General features: G+C 48.2%; 1 protein-coding gene across 1 annotated transcript; it reads right to left on the reverse strand.

The window, feature by feature from the left end:
• Positions 1-1,508: 1,508 nt before the first annotated feature.
• atp5l (ATP synthase, H+ transporting, mitochondrial F0 complex, subunit g) lies at positions 1,509-9,632 on the reverse strand. The gene is made up of 3 exons (XM_078199209.1): positions 9,488-9,632; positions 5,466-5,626; positions 1,509-1,687 (listed from the first exon to the last, which is right to left on the reverse strand). Exons 1-3 carry the CDS (start codon positions 9,549-9,551, stop codon positions 1,589-1,591), a joined length of 324 nt encoding a protein of 107 aa, XP_078055335.1. The 5' UTR covers positions 9,552-9,632; the 3' UTR covers positions 1,509-1,588.
• Between the last annotated feature and the right edge of the window lie 596 nt (positions 9,633-10,228).

Below are 10,228 nucleotides of genomic sequence, written 5' to 3' on the forward strand. Positions count from 1 at the left end.
GTAGGTATTCTGTGAATTCTAATCTATGAAAGACTTAAACAAATTCAGAAGCGCTCAGCCTCAAGATGCACATGGCTCAGCAAGAGGCCAAATTTCTTCTCTTCTCCACCCCAAACTCTCCCACAAAAATTCATACAGCCGTGAATAATCATAGTTCTGACTGGTAGGGCAAAACTAAAAACTGAATCAACAAAATTATGCCTTATTCCTGCCATTCAGTTTCACAGGAGGCAATTCCAACAATTCTTAGCCACGCACGAGATAGAATTCCTCATTTCCCAATCCGAACAATTCCAAAACAGAGATCCTTACCTGATCTCACAGCAACTCCAGTTAAACAACGCCCAGCTGAGAGGGTGCAAAGATAATCTGGAGCTCAAATATCTTCCCTCTCCTAGAACTTCCAAAGAATGACAATTAATGCATTAAAAAGAACATTTTCTTTCTCACATGCTAGAGGAATAAAGAAACTTAATTCTGAAACAATGGCGTATCAGTCACTGGGCTAGGTCCTAGCTGAAAGGAAATAAATATTAACAGTCCACCAGCGTGCATTCATTGGTGCAACTTAGTCTTGGTTAGTCACAAATTACTGCATGAATTTGAGAGACAGATAACTGCTCAACTTTCGAGACTTGGGCTGGATTTCAAAATTGATTAGTTGGGCAAAAAAAAACTTCTCTGCACCAGCTAAGGGTTCCATGTGAAATAAGTCAAGCAGATTCGACAGTCCCGAGTGAATCTGGAACAGAATTACTTGCAGTTTAGCACAAACTAACAATCTCAAACAAAAAAGGTTTAGGATTCACAACAGTGCAGTATTGGCTGCCATTAGTTAAATGACTCACCGGGTGAAGGAGCAGCGCTCCAAAAGCTCATGCGACCAAATAAACCTGTTGGACTTTAACCTGTTGCGAGATTTCTTACTATGCTGACCCCAGTCCAACGCCGGCATCTCCACATCATGGCCATTAGTTAAGTTAGAAGAAATCATAGAAACCCTACAGTACAGAAAGAGGCCATTCGGCCCATCGAGTCTGCACCGACCACAATCCCACCCAGGCCCTACCCCTACATATTTTACCCACTAATCCCTCTAATCTACGCATCTCAGGACACTAAGGGGCAATTTTAGCATGGCCAATCAACCTAACCCGCACATCTTTGGACTGTGGGAGGAAACCGGAGCACCCGGAGGAAACCCACGCAGACACGAGGAGAATGTGCAAACTCCACACAGACAGTGACTCAAGCCAGGAATCGAACCCAGGTCCCTGGAGCTGTGAAGCAGCAGTGCTAACCACTGTGCTACCGTGCCGCCCTGTAAGTTAGCGCTTAGACACAACCAGAGGGGAATAAAGTGAAACTTTACTGAGTCTCATCTGATAGCGCTAGTCAGTGGGTTCCAGAAGTTAAATCATATTTTGGAATAGATATCTTTCATCTCGACGCACATAAAATGATTCACTAAAGTGTAATGCATGAAATAAAAGGCAGTGCCAGAGTGCTCTAATTCCTAATAATGGTTTTATTTAGTTTGAAATATTATTCATTTACAATGGAATGCTGGTCCAACACACGTTAAGGTTCAGACATTATATCCAATCAGACTTCTTCGGCCAATGACCTCGCCAATGTAAAACCACATGGCAACTTCCGTGGCCACAAGCACATTCCTCATGGCATCCTGCAAAACAGAAGACAAAATAAAACTGGAGGCAGTCATTAGGAGTTGCAAAGTTAGCAACCTGAAGGCTGCAGGAGTGAGGAAAACTTGGGAGGCTTTCAGGTGCCTGGAAGGATTGAGTTTTGAGTGCAACGAGGCATGACTTTAACACAGAGAGGATAAGTGTCTAGGTCAACATTGCTGCATCAAGTGGGTATCAGGTTTCTTGAACACTGATGATCTCCAAATTTATCCACACTAAAGAATTCACCCCAACTTGGAACAGGATTCTCATTGACTGTGCTTCCCAACACAAGACCATCCGAAAAGATTTCAATGCAATTCTCAAACTTTGTGCTGTCCATTGTTAATGCCTCAATTCATATGCAAATGAACCCTCCAGCTGGCCTTTCTCAGTAATGTGTAGATCCCAGAATCAGGGGAAACAGCTGTGTGTATAAAAAAAACCAAAAGCAAGATTTCCCTCCCTAGAAAACATTTAATTGAATAATGCAATTATTAAAATGGGAGGGTGGGAAGGAAAGAGAAAATCAGACCAGTTTGGACTATTCACACAGCGTTGGCATCAACGAACAGCTTAGGAAAGAAATCTCAAAATCCTAGTCAAACGCTCCTATATTTGTCATTTTTCAATGGCCTTACACAAGGAGGGATCCAAATATCACTATTTATACAGTTCATTTAACCAGTTCCCATTCTGGGACCTGCAGAGTCAGGCGGCAGTAGCAGATGGCACAGTCTATTTACATATGAATGAGAGAGACAACAATGAGAGACTACAAACTCTGAAAAATATCATCTCTGCAAAGAAAAGGAATGTCACTACAATTTTCTCAGGTTAATCTCAAGTTTGGGGAAAACTATTGATACCAGTTAGAATAACGATGGGAGTCAGGCAGCTTTGAATAATAAAGAGGCTTACATCAGAATGCCTGGGCTGCAAGATTGCATTTCATAAACATTAAACAATTCAGTTTCCATTAGTTTGCACAAAAGGTTTTATTTACGTTTCACATAAACAGAGCATCTCTTCATTCATTCTACCTGGAATACATTCATTTGCCGAAAAAATTATTGAAATGCAACTAAGTTAACTGCTTAAGACTTAAGCAATTTTCTGTACATCCTCACGTGTCGCAATTGGGAAGCCAGAGGTCAGAGTACAAAGAACACTGAGGTATCAGTTACCTCCCCTCACCATCACTTTAAACGGGAAATGTTCCAGAGACATCAGTAGCCCAGCTTCTAGCGCGAGTCTGTCTGTGCAAGATGACGTGGAGTCGATAAAACCTTCTTGCTGCTTATTGGGTGGGGATTCCACGCCCCCCCCCACCCCCCCACCCAAAACTTTCCAATAGGGATCATTCAACAACAATCAGGAATATGAATGCTGGCAGATGCCCCCGCTCTCCAGCCCAGAGGAACTGCGATGCCCTGGCTACCACCACAGTGTAGAGGTCAGCACAACCTAGCGATAAAGGGTTGGAACCTTATATCCAAGTCTGACACTGAATAATGCACTGGGCTACTGGAGACAACAATTTGAATAAAGAATTAGATTACTTTCTAAAAGCAAAAGCTCAAACAAGGTGAACATGTCAGCGAGATGAAATGCACACCACCTACCCCTCCCCTGCAATAGCATAAAACCCATCACATAGTTCCAAAGAGTCATATCGGACTCAAAATGTTTCACTCTCCTCCAATGCTGCATGTTTGGTTTCTAATACAAGATTTATATTTATTTCTATGCTAAGTATTCACTTGCTCAGCTACCTGTTGCTCACAATTCTTAATGTTAGTATTCAAGTTTCCTTAGATCACATTGCAGTTTGGACCAAAACAAAACTCTCAAGCTATTGGAAGTACATTCATATGCTAACATTAGCACCAGTGAATAGTAACCTTTCCATTCACACACCTCCAGAACAGAGAGGCCTCTCTATCTTGAGCAGATCAGGAGTAGGAACCTGCTGAATCGCAAGGAAAGACTTCAGAGAAACATGCTATTCCAGTGGCCTCATGGCTACCTCTAGTGGCAGGAAGATAGGAGAGGGGAGACTGCCTTTCACTTCTGGCTGAGATGTAGTTTGCTGGCTCCAAGAAAAAATATATTTAATTGTACATTTGTAAAAATGTATTATCTCACAGGATCGGAACATTGCTGGCAAGGTCAGCATTTGTTTCCCGTCCTTTATTGCCCTAGTGACTTGCTAGACCAATTCAGAGGGCAGTTAAGTCAACCACATTGCTGTGGCTCTGGAGTCACATGTAGGGCAGACCAGGTAAGAACAGCAGATTTCCTTCCCTAAAGGACATTGGTCAACCAAATGGATTTTTACAACAATTGATAACAGCTCCATGGGTCATCATTACTGAAACTAGTTTCTACTTTCTCAGAAGACTAAGGAAATTTGGCATGTCTGCTACAACTCTCACCAACCTCTACAGATGCACCATAGAGAGCATTCTTTCTGGTTGTATCACAGCTTGATATGGCTCCTGCTCTGTCCAAGACCACAAGAAACTACAAAGGGTCGTGAATGAAGCTCAACCCATCACTCAAACCAGCCTCCCATCCATTGACACAGTCTATACTTCCCTGCTGCCTTGGAAAAGCAACCAGCATAATCAAGGACCCCATGCACCCAAGACACACACACTTCCACCTTTTTTCGTCAGGAAAAAGATATAAAAGTCTGAGATCATGTACCAACTGACTCAAAAACAGCTTCTTTCCTGCTGCCATCAGACTTTTGAATGGACCTACCTCTTATTAAGTTGATCTTTCTCTACACCCTAGCTAGGACTGTAACACTATATTCTGCATTCTCTCCTTTTCTTCCCTATGAACGGTATGCTTTCTGTGTCTGTATAGCATGCAAGAAACAATACTTTTCACTGTGTACTAATACATGTGACAAGAAGAAATCAAGTCATAAAATAAAGCAAATAAAAAAACTCCAGATTTTATTAACTGTATTTCAATTCCACCAGCTGTTGTGATGGGATTTGAACCCATGTTCCCAGGACATTAGCATGGGCCTCCGGATTACTCGTCCAGGGACATTATCACTAGGGATAGCATGGTGCACAGTGGTTAACACTGTTGCTTCACAGCGCTAGGGACCTGGGTTTGATTCCAGCCTCGAGTGACTGTCTATATGGGGTTTGCATGTTCTCCCCATGTCGGTGTGGGTTTCGTCCGGGTGTTCTGGTTTCCTCCCACAGTCCAATGATGCCAGTTGAGTGGATTGGTCATGCTAAATTGCCCCTTAGTGTCCCAAGATCTGTCGGTTAGATGGATTAGCCATGGTAAATGTGTGGGGTTATGGGGATTGGGGGAGCAGGGTAAAATGCTCTTTCAGAATGTGGGTGCAGACTCCATGAGCTAAATGGCCTCCTTCTGCACTGTAGGGATTCTATGATTCCCCTCAAGTTGGCCACTTGATAACCAAATGACAAAGAGAAAGGTTAAAAAAAACAGGTTAATTTCCTGTGGCTTTCTGAAGCTCTAAAGGCTGTAAATTAACTTTACAAAGCAGTGATTGACTTGGAATCTCAAGGAAGCTTTTTCCTGAATGGTGCGATATTCATTAGAGACCAGTCATCAGTTAAAAGGCTACAAGGTAATGAACTGCTGGAGGTTACGTACACTTTCCAGAACCAGTTTTGTGTAAACCAACTGGATGAGGTCCAGTCACTGCAACAAAACATGCCTTTTTATTAAATACACAACTGGCCACAAAAATTTCCAGCACTTGCTATTTTTTATTACCTTTACAGTTATTTGTTTGTAATGCCCAGCCTTAAATGATGCCACAAGACCCTTGAAGCTTTCAACAGCCACTGGGATTTCTCCAGGAGTTGGAGGAGTCAGCTCCACACGAGCATATTTCCAGAAGGTAGCCAGACGCGGCTTAGAGTAATTCACAGCAGCTACAACAAAAAACAGAATTCATAAACATACGTACAACAGGAATGGTAAAAATGCAAATGCATAAATAAACACAGTTCATACCAGGTCAGTACTACAGAAAATGCTCAGTAGGCGAGGGCGGCACGGTGGTTAACACTGCTGCCTCACAGCGCAAGCGACCCGGGTTCGATTCCCAGCTTGGGTCACTGTGTGGAGTTTGCACATTCTCCCCGTGTCTGCGTGGGTTTCCTCCGAGTGCTCCGGTTTCCTTCCACAGTCCAAAGATGTGTGGGTTAGGTGGATTGGCCATGCTAAATTGCCCGAGTGTCAAAGGAACTAGCTAGGGTAAATGCATGGAGTTATGGGGATAGGGCCTGGGATTGTGGTCAGTGCAGATTTGATGGGCCGAGTGGCTTCCTTCTGCACTGTAGGATTCTATGATTCTGTGCAGGGGAAGAGTTAACACTTCGGGATAACCTCCCAGCTCTGATGAAGGGTTGCCATTATGAAACATTAACCCTGTTTCTCTCTCCATAGATGCGAGCAGAGTATTTCCAGCATTTTGTGTTTCTATTTCAGATTTCCAGAATCTGTAGTATTTTGCTTTTGTTGCCTGACCCAAAAGACCCCAAAACACACTTCATCATAGAAACCCTACAGCACAGAGAGGGGCCATTCGGCCCATCGAGTCTGCACCGACCACAATCCCACCCAGGCCCTACCCCCATATCCCTACATATTTACCCACTAATCCCTCTAACAAACGCATCTCAGGACAATTTTTAGCACAGCCAAGCAACCTAACCCGCACATCTTTGGACTGTGGGAGGAAACCGGAGCACCCGGAGGAAACCCACGCAGACACGGGGAGAATGTGCAAACTCCACACAGACAGTGACCCAAGCCGGGAATCGAACCTGGGTCCCTGGAGCTGTGAAGCAGCAGTGCTAACCACTGTGCCACCGTGCCGCCCCTTGATAATGAACAGCTACTGACACACAATGCCATCAGACAAATGTATTCAATCATGCTCCGTATCTCCCCGAATGAAGGCATCATTGCTCACTGGGGCACAAGTCAACAGAAAGACACAACTTGCTAACTTCAACCAATGGCTTACTCTTAAATTATGTAAAGCAATAGGCTACTCAACCATCAGAATATTACAGTCTATGCTGATATATTTCTCCACAAATGATCTAACGCAATCTCTCTCTCTCCAGATCTTTTCCCCTACCCTTTACGGATGGGAAAACCTTTGCGAATTTTTTTTTTATACAGTGCAGAAAAGGCTCTTTGCCCCATCAAGTCTGCACCAACAATAATCACTGCTAAAGGCACGCTAATCCCATTTTCCTGCACTTGTCCCAAATCCTTGAATGTCATGCTATTTCAAGTGCTCATCCAAATATTTTTTAAAGTTTGTAATATTTCCAGCCTCCTCTACCATCCAGATCCCCACCATGCTCAGTGAATTGCTTTTCCCTCAAATCCTTCATATAACTGCTGCCCCTTACCCTAAAACTATGCCCCCTTGTGACTGACCCCTCAACCAAGGGGGAACAGCTGCTCCCGACTCACCCTATACATACCCCTCATAAGTTTATACACCTCAATCATGTCACTCCTCAGCCTCTATGCCCTAAAGAAAACAATCCCAGTCTATCCAGTCTCTCCTTGTAGCTCAAATGCTCCAGCCCAGGTGACATCCTGTTGAACCTTCTCTGTATCCCCTCTATTACAATCACAACCTTCCTATAGTGAGGTGATCAGAACTACACATATTACTCACGCTGTGGCCTTAGCAGCACACTGTACAACTCCAATATAACCTCCTTACTCTTATACTCTATGCTATGACTGATAAAAGCAAATGTCCCATATGCCTTCTGAACTATCCTATGCAGATTAACATTATCGGGGGGGGGGGGGGGGGGGACCACCAAACAGAGGGTGGTTGGGGACAAAGGGGGGGGGGGGGGGGGGAGAGAGAGAGAGAGAGGGGGAGAGACAAACAGAGAGTGGGGGGGAGAGACAAACAGAGAGTGGGGGGGAGAGACAAACAGAGAGTTGGGGGGGGGGGGGGGGGAGACAAACAGAGAGTTGGGGGGGGGGGGGGGAGACAAACAGAGAGGGGGGGGAGACAAACAGAGGGGGGGGGGAGACAAACAGAGGGGGGGGGGAGACAAACAGAGGGGGGGGGAGACAAACAGAGGGGGGGGGAGACAAACAGAGGGGGGGAGACAAACAGAGGGGGGGGAGACAAACAGAGGGGGGGGGAGACAAACAGAGGGGGGGGGAGACAAACAGAGGGGGGGGGAGACAAACAGAGGGGGGGGGGAGACAAACAGAGGGGGGGGGAGAGACAAACAGAGGGGGGGGGGAGAGACAAACAGAGGGGGGTGGGAGAGAAACAGAGGGGGGGGGAGAGAAACAGAGGGGGGGGGGAGAGAAACAGAGGGGGGGGGAGAGAAACAGAGGGGGGGGGAGAGAAACAGAGGGGGGGGGAGAGAAACAGAGGGGGGGGGAGAGAAACAGAGGGGGGGGGAGAGAAACAGAGGGGGGGGGAGAGAAACAGAGGGGGGGGGGAGAGAAACAGAGGGGGGGGGAGAGAAACAGAGGGGGGGGGAGAGAAACAGAGGGGGGGGGAGAGAAACAGAGGGGGGGGGAGAGAAACAGAGGGGGGGGAGAGAAACAGAGGGGGGGGGAGAGAAACAGAGGGGGGGGAGAGAAACAGAGGGGGGGGGAGAGAAACAGAGGGGGGGGGAGAGAAACAGAGGGGGGGGGGGAGAGAAACAGAGGGGGGGGGGGAGAGAAACAGAGGGGGGGGGGAGAGAAACAGAGGGGGGGGGGAGAGAAACAGAGGGGGGGGGGAGAGAAACAGAGGGGGGGGGAGAGAAACAGAGGGGGGGGGGAGAGAAACAGAGGGGGGGGAGAGAAACAGAGGGGGGGAGAGAAACAGAGGGGGGGGGAGAGAAACAGAGGGGGGGGAGAGAAACAGAGGGGGGGGGAGAGAAACAGAGGGGGGGGGAGACAAACAGAGAGGGGGGGGGAGACAAACAGAGAGGGGGGGGGAGACAAACAGAGAGGGGGGGGAGACAAACAGAGAGGGGGTGGTGGGGGGAGACAAACAGAGAGGGGGTGGTGGGGGGAGACAAACAGAGAGGGGGTGGTGGGGGGGGACAAACAGAGAGGGGGTGGTGGGGGGGGACAAACAGAGAGGGGGTGGTGGGGGGGGACAAACAGAGAGGGGGTGGTGGGGGGGGACAAACAGAGAGGGGGTGGTGGGGGGGGACAAACAGAGAGGGGGTGGTGGGGGGGACAAACAGAGAGGGGGTGGTGGGGGGGGACAAACAGAGAGGGGGTGGTGGGGGGGGACAAACAGAGAGGGGGTGGTGGGGGGGGACAAACAGAGAGGGGGTGGTGGGGGGGGACAAACAGAGAGGGGGTGGTGGGGGGGGACAAACAGAGAGGGGGTGGTGGGGGGGGACAAACAGAGAGGGGGGGTGGTGGGGGGGGGACAAACAGAGAGGGGGGGGTGGTGGGGGAGGGACAAACAGAGAGGGGGGGGTGGTGGGGGGGGGACAAACAGAGAGGGGGGGGTGGTGGGGGGGGGACAAACAGAGAGGGGGGGGTGGTGGGGGGGGACAAACAGAGAGGGGGGGGTGGTGGGGGGGACAAACAGAGAGGGGGGGTGGTGGGGGGGGACAAACAGAGAGGGGGTGGTGGGGTGGGACAGAGGGTGGGGCAGGTATTGGGGGGGGGGGGACGCGGCTCTGCCGCTGTGGCTCCCCCCGAGCCCGGAGTCGGCCTGTTCCTCCCTCACCAACCCCAGCTCTCCCCCGCGGCCCGCGCTCCCCTCCCGCTCCCCGGGCCGTTACCCAGGGCGAGCTTGGGGCCCCCGGTCACCACTTTCTGCACCATCCGCCGCGCCGCCGCCGCCATCTTCCCCCAATGTCACCCCCGCCAAGGACCCTGCAGACCGAGGCGGCCAGCTCACTGCCTGACTCCACTGCAGCCGGGGTCCTTGGCGGCGGCGGCGGCGCCCATCAGGCAGCTGCGCAGACAGCCCGTGCTGCCCCTCAGCCCAAAGGCTGAACAGGTGAGTGAGAGGCAGGTAGAGGCAGCGCCTCACTCAGAGGGACAACCTCAACCCAACTCCCTGACACAGCACCATAACTACATACACTTACATAACTTTCAATACAATCCCATAAATTTACATGATTTAGTACTAAATGCATACATTTAAATTATTTTAAATACAACTAAATAAATTTAAATAGCTTTAAATACAATTCTGAATCCTGATTGTAAAAAGGATTCAGATCAAATTCTTCAAAGCTGAAAAGATTGTGTAATTATTACTTCAGAGGTTAAAATGAAAGTATTATTTTATAAAATGCCACAGTGCAGAGGAGGCCATTCGGCCTATCAAACCTCTACCAACTCTTTTTATAAAGAGCTATCCAATTCATCCCACTTTCACCCCATCCTCACTCTTTTCCCCTTTTATTGGTATTGTTAATGTTTTTCTTTCAACTACTGATCAGATTTCCTTCTGAAGGTTATTATTAAGCTTGTTTCTTTTTAAGATGCAAAAACAGAAAATGCTAGAGAAT

Source organism: Mustelus asterias, chromosome 27 (genome assembly GCF_964213995.1).
Source record: "Mustelus asterias chromosome 27, sMusAst1.hap1.1, whole genome shotgun sequence".
NCBI classification, from domain to species: Eukaryota; Metazoa; Chordata; class Chondrichthyes; order Carcharhiniformes; family Triakidae; genus Mustelus; species Mustelus asterias.